At 42.3% G+C, this 22,546-nt stretch overlaps 1 protein-coding gene across 1 annotated transcript in view; it reads left to right on the top strand.

Annotated features, from left to right (window-relative positions):
* Positions 1-22,546, top strand: part of LOC124613482 — a 307,477-nt gene that overhangs the window by 10,405 nt on the left and 274,526 nt on the right. Inside the window, exon 2 of the mRNA XM_047142191.1 lies at positions 20,204-20,400. Coding sequence (XP_046998147.1) covers positions 20,204-20,400 — 197 coding nt within the window. The remainder of the gene's footprint in view (positions 1-20,203; positions 20,401-22,546) is intronic.

Below are 22,546 nucleotides of genomic sequence, written 5' to 3'. Positions count from 1 at the left end.
CATCTCAGATAAGACAGTACTTATTATATTGGGAACAAATCTTAAGTATTCTGCTGGAAACACTATCAAATCCAGATGAGCTTTTATTTTCAAGACAGTATATAATTATTTTTATTTCAGAGAGAGAAGTTGGTGTTGCCTTCATGTGACTGAATTGTGTGAGAGTTGCTTTCTCGACATATTGCTGTGATTTTTTTCTATTGATCTGTTTGTTGCTGTATTGTCTACTGTATTTAAGAAATTATTACTAAACATATTTACTACCTGTGACTCATCATTCATAGCTCATAAATTTAATTAAATAGTGATGGTATCCTGTTCTGTGGTTGGTTTTCCTGCCCCTCGTTTCACTGCTTTCCCCTGTACCCTTAAGTCTGTCCAAATTGCTGGTTTCTGACATAATATAGATGTTCCTTGATTTGTAATAACTTCTCTTAGTAATTTTGAGTACTTTTGTGGTGTGTAAGTACAGCAGCACTTCTACAGGGTGTTTCAAAAATGACCGGTATATTTGAAACGGCAGTAAAAACTAAACGAGCAGCGATAGAAATACACCGTTTGTTGCAATATGCTTGGGACAACAGTATATTTTCAGGCAGACAAACTTTTGAAATTACAGTAGTTACAATTTTCAACAACAGATGGCACTGCGGTCTGGGAAACTCTATAGTACGATATTTTCCACATATCCACCATGCGTAGCAATAATATGGCGTAGTCTCTGAGTGAAATTACCCGAAACCTTTGACAACGTGTCTGGCGGAATGGCTTCACGTGCAGATGAGATGTACTGCTTCAGCTGTTCAATTGTTTCTGGATTCTGGCGGTACACCTGGTCTTTCAAGTGTCCCCACAGAAAGAAGTCACAGGGGTTCATGTCTGGCGAATAGGGAGGCCAATCCACGCCGCCTCCTGTATGTTTCGGATAGCCCAAAGCAATCACACGATCATCGAAATATTCATTCAGGAAATTAAAGACGTCGGCCGTGCGATGTGGCCGGGCACCATCTTGCATAAACCACGAGGTGTTCACAGTGTCGTCTAAGGCAGTTTGTACCGCCACAAATTCACGAAGAATGTCCAGATAGCGTGATGCAGTAATCGTTTCGGATCTGAAAAATGAGCCAATGATTCCTTTGGAAGAAATGGCGGCCCAGACCAGTACTTTTTGAGGATGCAGGGACGATGGGACTGCAACATGGGGCTTTTCGGTTCCCCATATGCGCCAGTTCTGTTTATTGACGAAGCCGTCCAGGTAAAAATAAGCTTCGTCAGTAAACCAAATGCTGCCCACATGCATATCGCCGCCATCAATCCTGTGCACTATATCGTTAGCGAATGTCTCTCGTGCAGCAATGGTAGCGGCGCTGAGGGGTTGCCGCGTTTGAATTTTGTATGGATAGAGGTGTAAACTCTGGCGCATGAGACGATACGTGGACGTTGGCGTCATTTGGACCGCAGCTGCAACACGGCGAACGGAAACCCGAGGCCGCTGTTGGATCACCTGCTGCACCAGCTGCGCGTTGCCCTCTGTGGTGTCCGTACGCGGTCGCCCTACCTTTCCAGCTCGTTCATCCATCACATTCCCAGTCCGTTGAAATTTTTCAAACAGATCCTTTATTGTATCGCTTTTCGCTCCTTTGGTTACATTGAACCTCCGTTGAAAACTTCGTCTTGTTGCAACAACACTGTGTTCTAAGCGGTGGAATTCCAACACCAGAAAAATCCTCTGTTCTAAGGAATAAACCATGTTGTCTACAGCACACTTGCACGTTGTGAACAGCACACGCTTACAGCAGAAAGATGACGTACAGAATGGCGCACCCACAGACTGCGTTGTCTTCTATATCTTTCAGATCACTTGCAACGCCATCTGTTGTTGAAAATTGTAACTACTGTAATTTTGAAAGTTTGTCTGCCTGAAAATGTACTGTTGTCCCAAGCATATTGCAACAAACGGTGTATTTCTATCGCTGCTCGTTTAGTTTTTATTGCCGTTTCAAATATACCAGTCATTTTTGAAACACCCTGTATTTGTTCTTGTTTGTTTTCTTATGTTCACAGTTTATACGTTACATTCTGTCCACTCATAAACATCCTTGAAACTTTCATTTTTTTTCTCTGATAGGAGTCCTCATGTTTTATCAGTGACTATGATTTTGCTGTCATCAGCAAAGATAACTTTTCCTGTGTGTCATATACTGTCTGGAAAGTCATTGGTATATATTAAGAACAGAAATGGAGCCAACACACTACAATTTGGGACACACATGTTTGTCGGAAAATTGTTTTACTAAAATTATATTGCCACCAGACGTTGAACTATCTCTGTCTTTTGCACTCTGTTTCCCAGATAGGCCATGAGAGTGTAACCACCTGTTTGGCACTCGTCTTACACTTATTGTTTTTGGCTTGTTTAGTGCTATTTTATGGTCAATGGTGTCAAAAGCCTTGGAAAAGTCTAAGAAAAAGACTATACCACAGTCAGCCAAAACAGCGTCAAGAACCACAGTTGTGAATTCCATAATGACCGATTTTGTACTTCTCCCACTTCTGAAACCAAACTGTACTTCATTAAAAATGTTGTATTTATGCATGTAACTCATTAGGCTATCATTCATGGTTGATTCAGTTATTTATGAGAACACAGACAGTAGTGAAACTGGCTTGTACTTCCCCCCAGGGGGTCAACAGCTCTTTTGTGGATATGTGCGCGGCAAGCACAGGACCCCGAGCTAGTGCGGCTCTCTTTCCTTTCTGGGCTGCATACCTTCCTTTTCCACATCCTTTCCCATCGCCCATCCTCTCTGCCCCCCACCCCTCCCCCCGCCTCTTCCCTTCCCCTTCTCCCTCTTTGGGAGTAAGTTTCGTGCCTACATCTGGAGGCAGACACTTGTAACTGTAAGACATAGTCTCTCGTCTTTGCTCTCTATGCTGGAAAGTCTCTGTCCTCCCTTTGTCTTTCTCTTTTCCTTGCTTCTTCTCTTTACACTCTTCTCTGCTGCGGCATTTGAGACCTCTCTTCTTTCCTTTTCTTTGTGCCTCCCTTTCTCTTTCTTTCCTCCCTGTGCGTGTCTGAAGGCCGACACATGCGTTCCCAAGTGTAGCCAGTGACGGGGTAATGGGTGATTCCCCACCCCGGGTTGACAGGTAGGACACATACGTACCCCCTGGTAACGACCAGGCCCAGGGAGATGTGATTACCTGAGCTGGTACCTTCCAAACGTGCCGATTGGTCCCTCCGTCTGTTTCTCAGAAGGTGTGACCTGAGGTGTGAACAATCACCTAAGGTGGGAGTGCCCTTAGAGAGGGCCCCCACGAGGAAGGAGCATGTCATCGAAGACGCCAGTAATCATGGGGGATACTTTTGCAATGGTTTCCTCTACGTCTACAATTTCTGCTCACAAGCGAAAGTTAGAGGAGTCTCAGCCAAGGAAAATTCTTCCATCAGTGCCACAGTTCCTTGTTGTTTCTCTGTTGGACGAAGGTCAAGACTTCTCCACAATCAACCCTTTCATTATTCAGAAAGATTTCAATGCTATTGCGGGTCCTGTAAAGTCTTGCTCCCGATTACGAAATGGCACCTTGTTGTTAGAAACAGTCAGTGCCCTCCAGGCACAAAAATTGCTGCAAACTGCACTACTACACACCTTCCCTGTCCGAGTGAAAGCGCATTGCACTTTAAATTCATCACGTGGGGTGATTTATACACACTCACTTGATGGAGTGTCCAACGAGGACATTCAAAACTACCTGTCTGACCAGGGTGTAACGGCTGTACATCGAGTCATAAAAAGAGCTGACAAGGACTTGGTACCAACCTGTACTATCTTCTTGACATTTGACAGAATTCACCTTCCATTGAACATTAAAGCGGACTATGAGATAATTTCAGTTCGCCATTACATCCCCAACGCTATGCGTTGCTATCAGTGTCAACGCCTTAATCATACCAGCCAGTCATGTTCCAATCCGGACAAATGCGTTACATGTGGCAAGCATGCTCAAAAAATGGTTCAAATGGCTCTGAGCACTATGGGACTTAACATCTATGGTCATCAGTCCCCCAGAACTTAGAACCACTTAAACCTAACTAACCTAAGGACAGCACACAACACCCAGCCATCACGAGGCAGAGAAAATCCCTGACCCCGCCGGGAATCGAACCCGGTAACCCGGGCGTGGGAAGCGAGAACGCTACCGCACTACCACGAGATGCGGGCGGCAAGCATGCCCTTGAGGGTGCTTGTCCAACTCCATCCCCTCATTGCATCAAGTGTAAGGGCGGCCACGCTGCTTCCTCTAGAGATTGCCCCATTTTCAGAGATGAACGACTTCTTCAGGAAATCCGAGTGAAGGAAAAGGTGTCTACATTTGCTGCTCGTAAGTTATTTGCTAGTCAAAAGCCCATTGTGCCCGCAGCAGGTAAATAGAGCACTGTCCTTGCATCTCCTCGGCCTACTAAGGAGGCAGCCACGCAGGCTTGTGATCTCACCTTTAGTGCCGCGGTAGTCAGGTCGGCCAACACAAAGACCGCCCGTTCGACCTCCCCACTATCACTCTACAGCTCACTCATTATCAGCTCCTGCTAAATCATGAGCTCCAAAATCAGACACCTGGACTTCCAAAAAAGAACCTACGCGCGAAGATTTTTTACATACCCCGACTTCACAACCATAGAGTCCTCCCTCAGCTCACTGCCCTGTTTCCAAGAAGGTTCATAAGAAACAAAGTTCCTCTCCTTCTCCGCCATGGAATGTCTCATCTACAGTGCCATCCGGTGGTAACCGCTCCTCGATCGTCTTCCTTGTTGCCAAGGCGCACTGCTGGTGGCCGATCAACAACCGGCTGATCACTGGTGGCAGGAGCTGCCCCCGAACAACCTATGGATCAGTATTTTCTGTCTTTGGCTGAATGCTGTTCCATGCTGTCAGCCGCCGGCTCTCAGCAGTTATTGAATTGACAGCAACCGTGGTAAGATTTTTCCCTTTTCTGTCCACCCTATGTCAATTTTCATGTGGAATATCTGTGTCATTCAGGCCAATCGTGATGAATTGTCGATTCTCTTACGATTCTACTCCCCGGTCATCTTCTGTCTTCAGGAAACAAAGTTGCGTCCCCACGATTGCTTTGTTTTCCCTCATATCCAACCAGTCCAATTTGATCTCCCTCTGTTGATGGCACTATGGCACACTGGGGACTTGCGATTCTTCTCCATGCTACTATCCATTATCACCAAATCCCCTTATACAGTTCCTTCCAAGCTGTCGCTGTCCATCTTTCCCTTACTGGATACACCTTCTCTCTTTTTACCATATAGATTCCATCGTCCACACCAATGGCAAGAGCTGATCTCCTTCATCTCCTTGGTCAGCTTCAACTCCCCTATTCGCTGGTTGGGGACTGGGGACTTTAGTGCCCACCACGCCACCCACTTTGGGGATCTCCGCATCCTTATCCGCGAGGCTCTCTATTGATTGACCTCTTCCCCCAAGCGGAACTTGTTTGCCTCAACACTGGGGAACCTACATTTTATCCTAATTAGACGCGGCAAGTAAACTGAGAACTTTTTATGCAAGGACTCTGTCACGAAAGACTTCGTAGTCATACATTTTTGTCTGCCTCGATGACAAATTTCTCTCATTTGGACCTTTCAGTCGGTACTGTTCAGCTAGCTAGACACTTTGAATGGTTTGCTCTTGCTGATGCACACTCGAGCGACCATTTTACATGTGTCCTTCGAGTGCTGTCACAACTGCCATGAACGCGCCCGAGACGCTGGAAGTTTGCCCATGCCGACTGGACATTTTTCTCCTCTCTAGTGACATTTGATGACGGTCACTTTCCTAGTGTCGACGATCAGGTCACTCATGTTACAGAAGTTATTCTTACAACTGCAGACTGTTCAATACCTCAGACCTATGATTTGCACAGCACTCCCCAGTTCCTTGGTGGAACGAGGCATGCCATGACGCAATATGCGAGCGGAGTCGTGCTCTTCACATTTTCCGCCACCATCCTATTTTGGCCAACTGTATCCACTATAAGCAGTTACGTGCGCGATGCCGTCGCGTCATCCGCAATAGCAAGAAGGCAAGCTGGGACTTCTTTACTATCTCCTTTAACACCTTCACCCCCTCCTCAGTAGTTTGGAGCCGAATTCGATGGTTATCTGGCGCGTCTAGTTTCTCCTCGATCTCTGGGATCACTGTCGCACAAGATACCTTAGTGGGCCCAGCTGCAATTTCTAACTCATTGGGTCAACACTTTGCTGAGATTTCGAGCTCTTCAAATTACCCGCCAGCCTTTCTCCCGAAAAAACTTGCAACGCAGATGCGACGTCTTGCTTTCTCCTCTCAAAACAGCGAAAGCTATAATACTGTTTTCTCCATGCAGGAAACTCCAACACGCACTCTCTTCTTCTCGCTCTTCCGCCCCAGGACCGGATGGTGTCCATGTCTAAATGTTGCTACATTTATCATACCATAGTATGCGTTACCTCCTTCGCCTTTATAATCGAATTTGGACCGACAGTACCTTTCCCAGAAGATGGCGGGAAGCTATCATCGTTCCTGTTCCAAAACCTGGAAAGGACAAACATCTCCCCTCTAGGTATCACCCCATATCTCTCAGGAGAAGTGTATGTTAGATTTTGGAGCGTATGTTGAACTGCCGTTTAGCCTGGTGGCTGGAGTCCCGAAGCCTTTTAACACCTGCCCAATGCGGTTGAAAGCATCGTTCTGCAGTTGACCATCTTGTTGCTCTCTCCAGTTACATCATGAACAATTTTCTCAGGAAACGCCAAACGGTAGCAATATTTTTTGATCTGGAGTGAGCATACGATACCTGTTGGAAGACAGGCATCCTCCTCACACTGTTCTCTTGGGGCTTTTGAGGTCAGCTACACCTTTTTATTTGTGAATTTATGGCAGAGCGCACATTTAAAGTGTGGGTGAACACTACTCTCTCCCGTACTTTCTCCCAAGAAAACAGGGTCCCCCAGGGCTCTGTGCTAAGTGTTGTACTGTTTGCCATCGCCATAAAACCAATTATAGACTGTCTCCTTCCTGATGTCTCTGGCTACCTCTTTTTTGACGATTTTGCGATCTACTACAGCTCTCAACGGACCAGCATTCTTGAACGATGTCTTCAAGGATGTCTCTATCGCCTCTGCTCTTGGAGCATAGAAACCGGCTTGCGCTTTCCTTCCAGTAAGACAGTCTGTGTAAATTTTTGGCATCGTACGGAGTTTCTTCCGCCTTCCCTACATCTAGGCCCTGTCGACCTTCCATTCGCAGATGTCGCTAAATTCTTGGGACTAATGTTTGACAGAAAACTGTGCTAGTCCTCCCACATTTCCTATCTTTCGGCTCGTTGCCTGCGATCTGTCAACAACCTCCATGTTCCAGATGGTACCTCCTGGGGAGCGGACTGAGTGGTCCTTCTCCACTTATATCGCACCTTAGTGTGCTCAAAATTGGATTGTGGAAGCATAGTTTACTCCTTTGCTTGGCCGTCTATTCTTCGGCATCTCGACTCTGTCTACCACCGTGGAGATTGCGTTTAGCATCTGGAGCATTTTACACAAGCCCTGTGGAAAGCCTTCAAGCTGAGACTGCTGAATCTCCGCTGTCCAATCAGCGAGCTGTCCTTCTGAGATTACGCTAGCCATCTGTCTTCCATGCCTGCTCATCCGGTCCATGATCTTTTTTCGACGCCTCCTAGGATTTAGGGCATGCAGACTGCCCTTCCTCTCTACCACCGCCGGGAGTCTGCTTCCGTCTACTGCTATGTTCTCTTTCCTTCCACTTTCTTAAAACGCTCTTGACAACTGGGGGTACAGCACCACCTTGGCTTCGGTCCCGGACCTGCCTGCTCCGTGACTTGTCAGCTTCCCAAGGATTATACCCTTTCTCATGTTTATCATCAGGCATTTGCTGCTCTATGCGCACAAATGGAGGATGCCACCTTTATTTACACTGACGGGTCAAAAACCTCATTTGTTGTTGGGAGTGCTTGTATTGTTGGCAACACTCGTAATAGATTTCGGCTTCCCGACCAGTGTTTGGTTTTTACTGCGGAGCTTTACGCCGTTCTCCAGGCTCTCCAATACATCCGTCGCCATAAGCGGACACAGTATATTATACGCTCAGATTCGCTTAGCTCTCTCCTCAGCCTCCAAGCTCTTTATCCTGTCCATCCTCTGGTCTACCGGATTCAGGACTGCCTCCACTTGCTCCACTTGGGGGGCATCTCTGTGGCATTCCTCTGGATCCCAGGACACATTGGTATCCATGGAAACGAGGCAGCCGATATAGCCTCCAAGGCTGTAGTCTCTCCTCCTCAGCCTGCGGTTTGCAGGGTTCCCTTTGCTGATCTACAGAGTGTTTTATTTCGTCGTGTTGCTCTTTTATGGCAAGCACATTGGTCTACACTTCCCGATAATAAATTGTGGGACATGAAACCTCTTCCCTGTGCTTGGACCTCTTCCTCCCGAACTTGTCGTCATGAGGAGGTAATTTTAACTAGACTCTGGATAGGGCATTGCCTTTTTAGCCATCGACATCTTTTAAGTGGCGATCCTCCCCCACTTTGTCCCTACTGCTCTCAACTGGTGGATGGTGAGATACCTTTTACTTCAGTGCCCATATTTTACTCTGCTACCTGCCCATTTTTATATACACACACACACACACACACACACACACACTTCCCTAAGTCACAGAATGGGCGCTTATGACTGTAGCAGTTTTGTGCCCTAAAAACATAAAAAAAAGCTTGTACTTTAAAGTTTATATTAGATTAGTAGATGTACCTTTCATTCCAATGGCTTCGTAGTGAGGAGATCATCCAGGATGTAGAACATGTCAGAAAAACAAGAATACGTAAGTATTTACAAAGAGAAAGAAACATGCTAATGTGCCTTCTGCAGATCCCAGGTGAAATGGTCTTCATGGGTGTGGAATAAGTACAAAACAATCGTAAACATATTTCTATTTGAAAGGCAGTAAATAACTTGTCACAATAGATGTAAATGTTCAGTACACTGAGGTGCATGTAATAATTATTCTGAGGCCATTGTAGTCATTCATCATCAAGTAAAAAAATTACCTCACATATTTACACTGAATTTGCCCAGAAGTAAGATTGGACTAATACATAAGTTAATGTTATTAGCAACATATACACATCAGTTGGTTCTATTAACAAATTCATCAATGAATTAGGTGTAGACCACCAACAAATCCTATAGCAGGGTTGCCACAAGTTTTGGAAGTCAGAGAGATCAGGAAATTTCAAACTTACCAGGGAAATTTGAAAAAAAAAAAAAAAAAAAAGAAAAAACACTGGAAAAATTTTGTTTTTGTCTCAGCAGCATGAAAGTGTGGGTTTACTGAGATGTCATGCTTCGTCACGGTCTGTATGCAGCTGAGTATGTGTGCTGCTTCCCTGCTCTCTCATTCTTACTGTTTCTTCCCCCCCCCCCCCCCCCCCCCCCTCTCAGCTGCCACCACTACTTGTTGCTAGCCAAGCAGTTGCTGATGTGAGGCAGGGGGCATGAGGAGTGGTTTGTTTGGATCCGATTCTCAGTACTTGTCGACGCAGTGGCCGGAGACAAGGGTCATGTGTGTATGAGTTGTGTCTGAGTGACTGTGTGAACGTGTGCATGCTCTTGTTTTCTGACAAAGGCTATGGCCGAAAATTTAGTTGTGAGAGTGTGATTCTCTTTTCTATGTGCCTGTCTGTGGCTCAGTGATCACCTTTACAGTGAGTTGCTACCTATCCTCATTGGTATTGATTCTCAGAGTATTTGCGAGAGTTATCTGTTGTGTGGGTGATCACTGCGATCTCATTTCATCAACGTGGCATTTGTGGCACGTGAATAGCTGACTACGTGAGGGGGCTTCCGTGATGGATCTCTAACAGATAGGGCCTGCCAATCTGAAGCGCGTAGTTTCCAACTAATGTGTGGGCCCTGTCTTACCTATGTGCCCGCAGGCTGGGTCTGTCTGTGTTTGGCGTAATGTGGTGGATTTTCATGGTTTATCCATGGACATAGGAGTGTGTTGCTTCGCGGCAGGCCAGAACCCATTGACAATGGAATTCAGGAATTGTGACTGTCTCACCCCAAGTTCATTGTACACTGCGGCATTTTATAGGCATTTTATTTATTCTAGCACATTTTGGCACTTCGAAAGTAGTTTATATATTAGAAAGTATGGACAATAAGAAGAAGAAAATTGTGGCAGTTGCTGCAGTTTGTATGCTATGTACTCATGTATTTCATGAAAGAAAAATCACACAATACCAGTAGAATAATAGACATAACACAGTGGGTAATAACTGTCAATAATGAACATAGTAGAACCAACATTTTATTGGCAGTCACCTATAGAGTGGGTTTACACAACTCTTCCCCACCTTATACATTTCTTTCAAGAGGCCTACTTTTTTCTGAAGTTATTTCTTAAAGCAGTGAAGGCATTTTAAATCTGTCTTGCGACTCCAACAAAACGCATATTTTTTACACCAAATGTGTTTTGCTTTATTGAAATAAAATAACATCAGTGGTCTTAATGAAACATATGTATACCATTTGGCTTGCTTTCTCCATCTAAAAACAGTTTATTACAAAATTACTTAATATTTTTGCTCACATGTTTAGAAATACGGAAGTCCTTACGTTTTTTTGTCAACTTACACTTGAGATCTCAAAATTTGTTAGGCAAAAATACTTAAACTTGTCTGGAAATCAGGGAAATATCAGGGAATTTCACTTGGGGAAAGTTGTAGCAACCCTGTATAAACTCCTCTTAAAATGAACTTCATTAGTAGCTAAACTTTTTATTACTGCTGGCAAGTCATTGAACCCATGTACCCTGAATAATGGACACCTTTCTGAATGAAAGTGACTATATCTATGTGAAGATTGTTCTTGTTTCTAGTATGGATCATATGAACTTCATGTTTGTTTTGAGAAATAAATATATTTTTAATGACAAGTTTCACTATGGAATAAATATATTTGGAAGCAGTAATTGGTATCTAGTTTCCTAACAGGTGTCTGCAGGATGTTCTTGATATCACACCACAATAATTCTTATTATACATATTTGGACTTGAAAAGCTTTAGCTTGGCTTGATGAGTTACCCCAAAAAATAATCCTGTATGACATTGTGAATGAAAGTGAGCACAGTATGCTGGATTTTTTTTATTTTCATATTGTCTATGTCTGACAACATTTGCATTGCAAATAAGTTTGGTTAGGTGCTTCAGTAGTTCTGTGATTTGCTCCTCTCATTTGAATTTATTATCAAGCTGCAATCCCAATAATTTAACATTGTCAATGTACCCAAGAAAAGGTAAGGAACCTTGTGAGACATCTTCTGTAGCTAAGTTTCCAGCTAGATGATGCCTGATAGCTTAGTATCTTTCTGTATGACACCCTTTGTTTCCCATCAGAGGTATAGAATATCAACCATTTTTAAGGATTTCCTGTTGCTGTGTAGTATTCTAACTTACTTAAAAGGAGACAGACCACAAAATATACCAGTAGACTGTAATTTGTTGTGTAATGAATTAAGTGCAGTCTAATTGTATGTGTAGATAGGCTTCTCAACATTGAAAGCTTTTGGCACTATATTATTTACTGTTAGCTGTTTAAGAAGTCAATTATACACCAAATTATATTTTCTAAGATTTTTGAGAATGGTGGAAAAAGTGAAATCTGATGGTATTTTCAGATTTTATGGTGTACATTACTTCTGCAGGTGTAGTGATGGTCATATGAATATTACTGAAGTTCTTTGTAATGACTGATCCAAAGATATTCCTTGGCAGCTTCTGCTGAAAGTGACAACTACAGCTTTCCAGTAATAATTATAAAACAAGTTGAGTAGGCTGCTATTGACAGAAATGAAATCTTGTATGAATGCTGTGCCTGTTGTTACATTTGGAACATGGGGATATACTAGCTGAGGTCTACATGTGAATAAGAGATGGAAAGATAGGTTGGCTGAGCATTGTGCAGAAAATGTTCTGTAAGTTGTTCTACTCCCACCTTCAATTTGTATGGTGCTATGCTTGTGTCTGTCTTTTCCAGATTCAAGTTTTATGGCGCCCCTTACTACTTTAGTTTTAATCATATATATAGCTGGTATTACTGAGACATATTGAGTCTCACCTTTAGCCAGCTGTAGTGCCAGTAGTGCTAGTGTCATCGTAACTGCCGTCTGCTTCACATCTGCTGTGCAGCAAGCTACGTAAATTTAAGTATTAACTGTGTTTTTCTTACTTGTCACTTCTTTTTCTGTGTGTATTTGCTGTTAGGAAGCTTTAATTTTCGAGTACTAGTAATAGTGTTCTATAGATTTCGTGTTTGTTTTGAATACAATCCAGAGACGGTTACTGCTTATTTTCATTGTTTCCAACAAGAAGTGTCTAGTAACCACAGTTTAGTCAGCTATCAGTCGCCTTTAGTGAATTAGCAGTCTAGTTAAAAGTTGATTACTTAACTCTCTACAGTAAATTGTTGATTTCTTAATATGGATAGGATGTGTGACTGCTGTGTACAGACGCAGGAGGAGCTTGCCATTGTTCGTGAAGAGCTGAACTTGCTGATGGCCACAGTCAGCCGTCTTCGGGCTGCTGCCTCGAATTGTAGCGCCAGTGGGGAGTCTGGTGCGTCGCATGGTACACCCTAGGTGTTACATGTTCCACCCATGGTCCCTGCTGTAGAGACATCTTCGTGGGTACCGGGTGTGGTTGGGCCACCCTCTCCTCAAGGGGAGTGGCGGGTTCAGCAGCATTCATGCTGCATGAGGCGGAGGGTCAATGTGGAGGCTGATCGTGTGGCATCGCCTGCTCTGCCTGTGAGTGGACATGTGGCTCCTCCTTCAGCAAGGTCCGAGCAGGCACACAGGGGGAGGGGTTTATTAGTGATTGGGAGCTTCAATGTTAGGCGGGTCATGGAAAGCTCAGGGAAGAAGGCCAGTGTTCACTCTGTCTGCTAGCCGGGGGGGGGGGGGGGGGGGGGGGGTCAATCCGAGATGTGGACGGCGCCGATAGAGAGCACTGGGGCACCCAACTGCAAATTGTTGCTCTTGTCGGCACCAATGACTCCTTCCGTCAGGGTTCAGAGGTCATCCGCAGTTCATACAGGTGGTTGGCGGAGTTTGTGAAGGCAGAAAGCCTCGCTCGCTTGGTGGAATCTGAGCTAACTATTTGTAGTGTCGTTCCCAGAGCCGATCGCGGTCCTCTGGTTGGGAGCTGAGTTTAAGGCTTAAACCAGAGGCTCAGATGATTCTGCGGAGATCTGGGGTGCAAATTTGTCGACCTCCGCTATCGGGTGGAGAAATGTAGGGTCCCTCTGAATAGGTCAGGCGTGCACTACACGCAGGAAGCGGCTACAAGGATAGCGGAGTACGTGTGGAGTGCACGTGTGGGGTTTTTAGGTTAGAGAATTCCCTTCCTAGGCCCTACAAGACACCTCCTGAGACGCGACAAGGCAGCAGTAGCCAAAACGCAACAGGGAATGACAATATTAATGTGGTAATAGTAAACTGCAGGAGCGTATATAGAAAGGTCCCCGAACTGCTCTCATTAGTAGTACTAGGGACGGAAAGTTGGCTGAAACCAGATGGAAACGATAATGAAATTCTAAACTCAGATTGGAATGTATACGACAGGGACAGGCTGGACAGTGAAGGGGGAGGCGTTTTTATAGCGATAAAAAGTGCAACAGTATCGAAGGAAATTGACGGAGGTCCGAAATGTGAAATAATTTGGGTGAAGGTCATGGTTAAAGCAGGCTCAAACATGGTAATTGGATGTGTCTATAGGCCCTCTGGCTCAGCAGCTGTTGCGGCAGAACACCTGAAGGAAAATTTGGAAAATATTTTGAGTATATTTCCCGACCATGTTAAAGTTCTGGGTGGAGATTTTAATTTACCCTCAAATGTTTATAACAGGTGGCAGGGACAAAGAATCCAGTGAAATTTTTTTAAGTGCATTATCTGAAAACTACTTTGAGCAGTTAAACAGAGAACCGACTCGAGGTGATAACATATTAGACCTTCTGGTGACAAACAGACCCAAACTATTTGAAATAGTTAACGCAGAACAGGGAATCAGCAATCATAAAGCAGTTACAGCATCGATGATTTCAGCCGTAAATAAAAGTATTAATAACGGTAGGAAGATTTTTCTGTTTAGCAAAAGTGACAAAAAGCAGATTTCAGAGTACTTGATGGCTCAACACAAAAGTTTTAGCTCAAGTACAGATAGTCTTGAGCATCAGTGGACAAAGTTCATAACCATTGTACAATATGCATTAGATGAGTATGTACCAAGCAAGATTGTAAGAGATGGAAAAGAGCCACTGTGGTACAACAACCGAGTTAGAAAACTGCTACAGAAGCAAAGGGAACTTCACAGCAAACATAAACATAGCCAAAGCCTTGCAGACAAACAAAAATTACAAGAAGCAAAATTTAGTGAGAGGAGGGCTATGTGAGAAGTGTTCAATGAATTCAAAAGTAAAGTACTATGTACTGACTTGACAGAAAATCGTAAGAAATTTTGGTCTTATGTCAAAGCAGTAGGTGGATCAAAACAAAATGTCCAGACACTCTGTGACCAAAATGGTACTGAAACTAAGGATGACAGACTAAAGGCCGAAATACTAAATGTCTTTTTCCAAAGCTGTTTCACAGGGGAAGACTGCACTGTAGTTCCTTCTCTAGATTGTCACACAGATGACAAAATGGTAGATATCGAAATAGATGACACAGGGGTATAAAAACAAAATCGCCCAAAAGAGGAAAGGCCACTGAATCTGATGGGATACCGGTTCGACTTTACACAGAGTACGCAAAGGAACTTGGCCCCCTTCTTGCAGCGGTGAACCGTAGGTCTCTAGAAGACCATAGTGTTCCAAAAGATTTGAAAAGAGCACAGGTCATCCCCGTTTTCAAGAAGGGACGTCAAACAGATGTGCAGTACTATACACCTAAATCTCTAATGTCGATCAGTTGTAGAATTTTTGAACATGTATTATGTTCGAGTATAATGACTTTTCTAGAGACTAGAAATCTACTCTGTAGGAATCAGCATAGGTTTCGAAAAAGACGATCGTGAGAAACCCAGCTTGCGCTATTCGTCCACGAGACTTGGAGGGCCATAGACACAGATTCCAAGGTAGATGCCGTGTTTCTTGACTTCCGCAAGGCATTTGATACAATTCCCCACAGTCGTTTAATGAACAAAGTAAGAGCATATGGACTACCAGACCTAATGTGTGATTGGATTGAAGAGCTCCTAGATAACATAGTGCAGCATGTCAATTCTCAATGGAGAGAAGTCTTCCGAAGTAATAGTGATTTCAGGTGTGCCACAGAGGAGTGTCGTAGGACCGTTACTATTCACAATTTATATAAATGACCTTGTGGATGACATCAGAAGTTCACTGAGGCTTTTTGTGGATGATTCTGTAGTATATCAAGAGGTTGTAACAATCGAAAATTGTACTGAAATGCAGGAGGATCTGCAACGAATTGACGCATGGTGCAGGGAATGGCAATTGAATCTCAAAGTAGACAAGTGTAATGTGCTGCGAATACATAGAAAGAAAGATCCTTTATCATTTAGCTACAATATAGCAGGTCAGTAACTGGAAGCAGTTAATTCCATAAATTATCTGGGAGTAGGCATTAGGAGTGATCTAAAATGAAATGACCATATGAAATTAATCGTTGGTAAAGCAGATGCCAGACTGAGATTCATTGGAAGAATCCTAAGGAAATGCAGTCCGAAAACAAAGGAAGTAGGTTACAGTACACTTGTTCGCCCACTGCTTGAGTACTGCTCACCGGTGTGGGATCCATGCCAGATAGGTTTGATAGAAGAGATATAGAAGATCCAACAGAGAGCAGCGCGATTTAGTAATCGTGAAAGCGTTACGGAGATGATTGATAGACTCCAGTGGAAGACTCTGCAAAAGTGACGCTCAGTAGTTCGGTATGGGCTTTTGTTGAAGTTTTGAGAACGTACCTTCACCGAGGAGTCAAGCAGTATATTGCTCCCTCCTACGTATATCTTGCTAAGAGACCATGAGGATAAAATCAGAGACATTGGAACCCACACAGAGGCATACGCACAATCTTTCTTTCCATGAACAATACGAGACTGGAATAGAAGGGAGAACCAATTGAGGTACTGAAGGTACCCTCCGCCACACACCGTCAGGTGGCTTGCAGAGTATAGATGTAGATATAGATATCTATATCTATGAGAATAATGTAGGCCAAGACACTAAATTAAAATCGTATTGGCACTGTTATAATAACCCATGTTTCCTGCTTACAAGACAGCTGTGCCATCCATTATGCCATACTGGCATTACAGATACCACAGCTGCATGCCCAACCCTAGAAAATCTCCCTGACCTGACTTTGAATGTCAGTGCTGGTATAAATTTCTATTCATTGCTTTTATTGTCTTCGTTATATGTTATTTTGTCACTGAATGATATTTTTCAGTAAGCAGAACCCTACTGTATATTTTGTTATACTTTTGATAGTAATGTAGGAACTGTGAAGTAATGTAGTGCTTTTGTAAGGAATGTAGAAGTTTTAATGTCTGGGAGGATTTCCTGATATGCACAGTATACATGCATTTTGCTTAGCTGCTGCTGTTGAAGTAGCTACTCCTGGAAATGTCTCCTCAAAAATTAATTGAAACAATATGCAGAATTTAGAGAACTTAGCATTTATAGGGTTTTCCATACATTATTAGTCCAGGTTATTTATCCATTGCTGTGGGAAAAGTATGTATTGTATGTTCTGAGGTAATTCTTTTGTAGATCTGCAGTTTTGTGGGTTTTACCAAGTGGGTCTTTCACTTTATTTGGGATAATAATGATCATTGAAAAAGTTCCTCAAAATGTGATAGAAATTATGATGCCAGTGAATTGAAACTTGAATCTCTAACTACTGCAAACAGTTCATACCAACAGCACCAATTGAAAGAATTCACATTTGTACAACACATGAATGGACTGTCTGAACTGTGCAGAAAAGACAATTACTACTAAGAAACTAGATTCATGTATGTGCATAGACTGAAGAACTTGCCTTGTAGGAATCATAGAATGTGTTGAACACCACTGCCCCCTGACTGTGATGACATAATAAATGTGAAAACACTGCCCCACCAGTAGTACACTAGCAAAAGTCCCCCCAGCTGAAAACCACACAAACAAACTTGAAAACAAAACCTACTCCAGCAAAAACCACCAAAGTTAACTAGTACACTAGCAAAAGTCCCCCCCCCCCCCCCCCCCCCCCAAGCTGAAAACCACACAAACAAACTTGAAAACAAAACCTACTCCAGCAAAACAACATAATACACAGCAAAAACAATAAAACAGGCTTTAAGAATACAAACCTTGTACCTCGTTGCCATAGATATGTGTGGCAGAGGAGAGGAGAGAAGACAATGTGGAAAATGCACTTTTAACACATTTGAGAATCACACTCATCCTCGTGGAAGTGTGACAGGCTGGGACTGGTGAAAGACACTTTGTAATGACCCCGTTTATTATTGATATAGGAAATAGAACACAAATACAGTGCCCTTGGATGAATGTCCACATGACTAAAGTACAAACAGAAAAGACTTTCCTAGATGTTGCCTGAGCTACACCTACATGATGAAGCCCTCGAGTCTTGGTAGGCAGTGGGGCAGGAGGAGCGGAGGATGATAGACATTAAGATCCAACCTAGCACTTGGAGTGTATCCTTAAGATGGCAGTACTTCCAGGCTCTCGGGCATCAGCAGTTATTGGAGGCGATGGCTTGGGCAACAATAGCTGCTGTAGGGAAGACAGTACTTCCAGGATGTTGAGCTTCAGCAGATGGTAGATGTGATGCCCCAGATGACAGTAGCTGCCAGCGAGATATGTGGCACGGCACAGCACATGGGAGCGGCAGACGGCAGTCGTGTGCAGTGTCAGCTACAGGTGCTCATAGCGAGAGCAATGACTCCGTATGGTGAGCTGTTGGTGCGCTGATTTGAGTCACAGATATATAACTGCTCTAGCACGATTGAGCGGTGGCCTAAAGAGTGTCCTGTAGAAGGATACACACCTGACACTGTGAGGGAGGGCATGTGATGTAGCGTAGGGAAGTAGTGCCCTGCCTACGGCACATTCTGCCGTAACAGGCACACTACCTGTCAGTGAGGTTAGTGCCTCTGGCTGTGGTGACTGTTGGCGGCTTAATTGTAGACAGGTACCTTGCTTCTTCTATTTATAAAGCACCTCCTTAGTGAGGCAGGGGCTGTATCTGGCCCACGAAAATTATAAGTACTTGTGGTGGCTGAAATATGCAGGGGGCAGCCCTGCATAAACCTCATTAATGTTTTTTTTTTTTTTTTTTTTTTTTTTTTTTTTTTTTTTTTTTTTTTTTTTTTTTTTTTTTTTTTTGTACTAATATTCTTGCTTTCTATGTCATCTAGCCATAAGAGAGGTCCATTTGTGATCCACATATCAGGTCGGTCTCATCAGGTTGCAATGACATCACATATATCATTTACAATCATATTAAATTAATGTAAGGAACCAGTATGCCTTGAAACTGATTTTGGCCTGTTGAATTATGGGTCAACTTTGACACTACGTGGTCTATAGCTCATTGTTGTGTGTCGAGCTTGCATAGATTTCAAAGACTTATTTACTGTTTATATAGCAGTTTATTTTTTATCACTGTAAATTAAAATTCTACATAAAGGTTAGAAACGTACAAATTAAATGAAGTTTTCTATAAAAAATATTTTGAACTGTGCCTTTTTTAATCACACTGCAAACCTATGTTCTTGAAAGAAGCAATGCAAACAATAGAATTTCTAACGGGCTGTACATTTTAACTCAGGCTGTGTGGTTTTGTTTATGTATACTACATTCCAGATTGACATTCAGTGCTTCATAGTGCTTACAATACCTTCATCGTACCTGCCTATCAACATCTCTCAGCGATGAAATTTTGCATGATGGATTTGTGTTAGAATATCCAGATCAGTGATACTGCCATCTCATAGCTCTTTGACAATGTTTAGTGGATATGTTCATCATAAATATGTAGGCCTGCTACATTCAATATTCTCTTACCAATAAAAATTTTGTATGGCTACTTTTTGGTATCATCTAACCCCTTCATTTCAGGGAAGTAGTATAACTCTTCTTATGACATGCTAACTCGACAAATGGTGTGCATTTATATTCCATTCAGGAATGAAGGACAATGCATTAGTAAGGAATACATGTCTTCTGTGACTGATATGTTCCCACAATTTCAACATAACAATTTGATCAGAATTCTTTGCCAGTTAAAACTAAAAAAACAGAATTATGCATTTATTGAAACACACACACAGGGAGAGGGAGAGGGGGTGGAAGGTTTGGCATTATCATTACATGAAGCATGGAAATATTAGCTTACATTTTATGTGTAGGGAGTAATTGTCACTCTGTAATAACAAAAGTTACTCAATTTTTGTGACATTGCACTTCAGTAAGTTGCCAAAGGTTTTATTGTAAACTTTTCTATTTGCACAGTGTGGTACTTTGCTTCCCATTGTGTTTGTTATATAATTATGCTGCATAAAATCTCAAGCTGGTATCGTTAATGTGGGAAGTCTGCAGTGGTGCAATACCAACTATGTTTGTTTTTAGAGTTAAAAGCTTAAAATTTCTGACTTTAATATTTTGCCATATTCCTCATTTCATGTAAATGGTGGATTACTAGACTTGAAATTCCTTCTTCACTGAATTGTATGTATGCAGAGTCTTGAATGAGATTTTCACTCTGCAGAGGAGTGTGCGCTGATATGAAACTTCCTGGCAGATTAAAACTGTGTGCCCAACCGAGACTCGAACTCGGGACTTTTTGCCTTTCGCGGGCAAGTGCTCTACCAACTGAGCTACCGAGGCACGACTGACGCCCGGTACTCACAGCTTTACTTCTGCCAGTACCTCGTCTCCTACATTCCAAACTTTACAGGAGCTCTCCTGCGAACCTTGCAGAACCGAGTTCGAGTCTCTGTCGGGCACACAGTTTTAATCTGCCAGGAAGTTTCATGCAGAGTCTTGTTGGATGTATTTTATAGATATTGAAATGTTCTACATTAAAGTGTAATTTGTTCCAGAATTTTGGGCTGAATTCTTCCAGGCAGCTGGCTTGGAACCTGCAGTGGCTGCATCATATGCTAACATCTTCTTTGTTAATAAAATCCAACCATCTCATTTACCTGATATTGATAGAGACGCCTTGAGGGAAATGAATATAACACCAATGGGAGATATTTTGACAATATTGAAATATATTAAAATTTCCTGTCCTTTGGTAAGCATTGTTGCTTAACAATTCCCCGAGATTGTCATTTATGAAATTAAAAGATGGTTTCTACCTTTTATGTGTCATGAACCTAATTGCATAGACATGAATGTTTTCTTAACTTTCACTTTGCACATTTTGTGGTTTCCTATTTGCTTTTAAATGAAATTTTTATTTCTATATTAATGCCTACAGGAGCTGTAAAATATGTAATACAGAAATATATAAAGATTATTCTTCACAGTATACGAATACATTACTAAAAGCATCTATGTGACATTAACCACAAACTTCTTACCGAAAAGCAAAACTTGTCTTTAAACTCAGATATTTTACAGGAATAGATGCCAATGAAGATTTGCATTTGAACTAAGTTATAACCATTCTGAAGCATTATTTGATAAGTATTCAGTTGAGAATAGGTTATACAATAATCCCAAGCATTCACAAATCGGCGTCAGATCTCTTTCCAGCCATGCAAGTGGGGAAAACAAACTGCAACCTGAATCTAAATAGGCTCATGTCCCATTAGACAGTTGCAAACAGGAGTCATCAGTTTACAAAATGTATGGTATACAGGTTTTGGACACCATGTTGCAACTGAATTTATTTCCATAACTTTGTTCCTTGAGGGCATGCCCCCTCTTCGCAGTGATGAAGAAAATGTATTGTGTGTCCAAGTGCTATAGTTATGGGATGGGAATGGAGCTGCACATTATCCAAACGAATTGCTCAGGAATATGTCAGTCATAGTTTAAATATTGTTGGCCATTATTGTTTCTGTGGTTGGGGGTAATACATGCTAAGCATATCCTGCGTTCTGGTTACTGATTTGGTTCCTGTGCTGGGGACTGGAGAGAACAGCCCATTCTCTGTATGTGTTTCAGCAACCAGCAATGTGTAGTAAGGCAGAAGAATGTAGTGTGTTACAGCAACAAAGAATCTTGGTTTAACTGCCTGGATGATGAAGATGGTACAGATCTCTGTAAATGTATTTGAATCTCAAGGTGTGGCACATGCCAATGGAGATGGTGGATGTTGAGGCTAAATATTTGTTATTGAGCAAGGTGTGAGGGCAAGAATATTTGACAGTCGTTAAACAGGCAAAACAAATGGCAAACAGTAAATTCATCTCAGATGCCATGAAAAGAAATCGAAAACTGTATAGTATATTGTTAAACCTGAATCAGATGCAGAGAAAACTAATCATTTTAACTCTACGTTAGAAATTGATAGGGAAATGGTTACAAAGTGTGAAGAATACACTGGGTGCTTTATAACTTCAAATAAAACAGATGACATCTCTCCTCCTCACATAAATCCCAACACGATGCAGCACAAAATGGACAATTCAGATTTACCTATGCATCCTATGATGAAGTGCCTCACATTATAAAATCCCTAAAAGATCTGGAATTTGTACAATAAGTCATCTGATAAGGGTTGCTTCCCCAACAGGCTGAAAGATGTGTAAGTTCGACTTGAAGATCTAGACTGGTTGAGATAGAAAACTTCTGCCCAGTATCAATTTATCAGTTGTTTTCTGAAATATCTTAGCAAACAGCATGTAATCAATTAGATAATTATTATGAAACTAACAACTTTATTCTAAATAATCAATGTGGTCTTAGATGGGGACAAAGTACTGTGCAAACTATTAATGAGCTAATCACTAAAATAACCAAATGCCCTGCAAGCTGTGCAATCCAATATCTTTTGTGACCCCACTAAGTCATTTAACACATAAACTGTAAGCTGCTGCTTCAAAAAATGATTTTTTATGGATTCTATAAAAAATCTTTAAGTTAGTTCTTATCCTGTCTGAAAAGTAGAAAACAGAGAGTAGTTTTACAACAAAAAGGTGAGGCAGCCTGTGGTAGTTGGAATGAGATACAAGCACATGTACCAAGGGATTGGTGCTAAGTCCGAAATTGTTCACTTATTACATATTGACATGCCATGTAATATAAACTCAGGAACAATCAAGTATTCTCGCAGTTCTATTCAGAACTAGTGCAGAATACCAAACTAACTTTTTAATAACTTTAAACTTGGATAAATAATAGTGCTATGAAGCTTAACCATACACAAACACAAATTGTGCCTTTCATGACCAAACAAATTGCTAAGTATATAAGTAAGTAAAGATGAGGAT

Source organism: Schistocerca americana, chromosome 4 (assembly GCF_021461395.2).
Source record: "Schistocerca americana isolate TAMUIC-IGC-003095 chromosome 4, iqSchAmer2.1, whole genome shotgun sequence".
NCBI lineage: Eukaryota > Metazoa > Arthropoda > Insecta > Orthoptera > Acrididae > Schistocerca > Schistocerca americana.
This window is presented reverse-complemented; position numbering and strand designations above follow the sequence as displayed.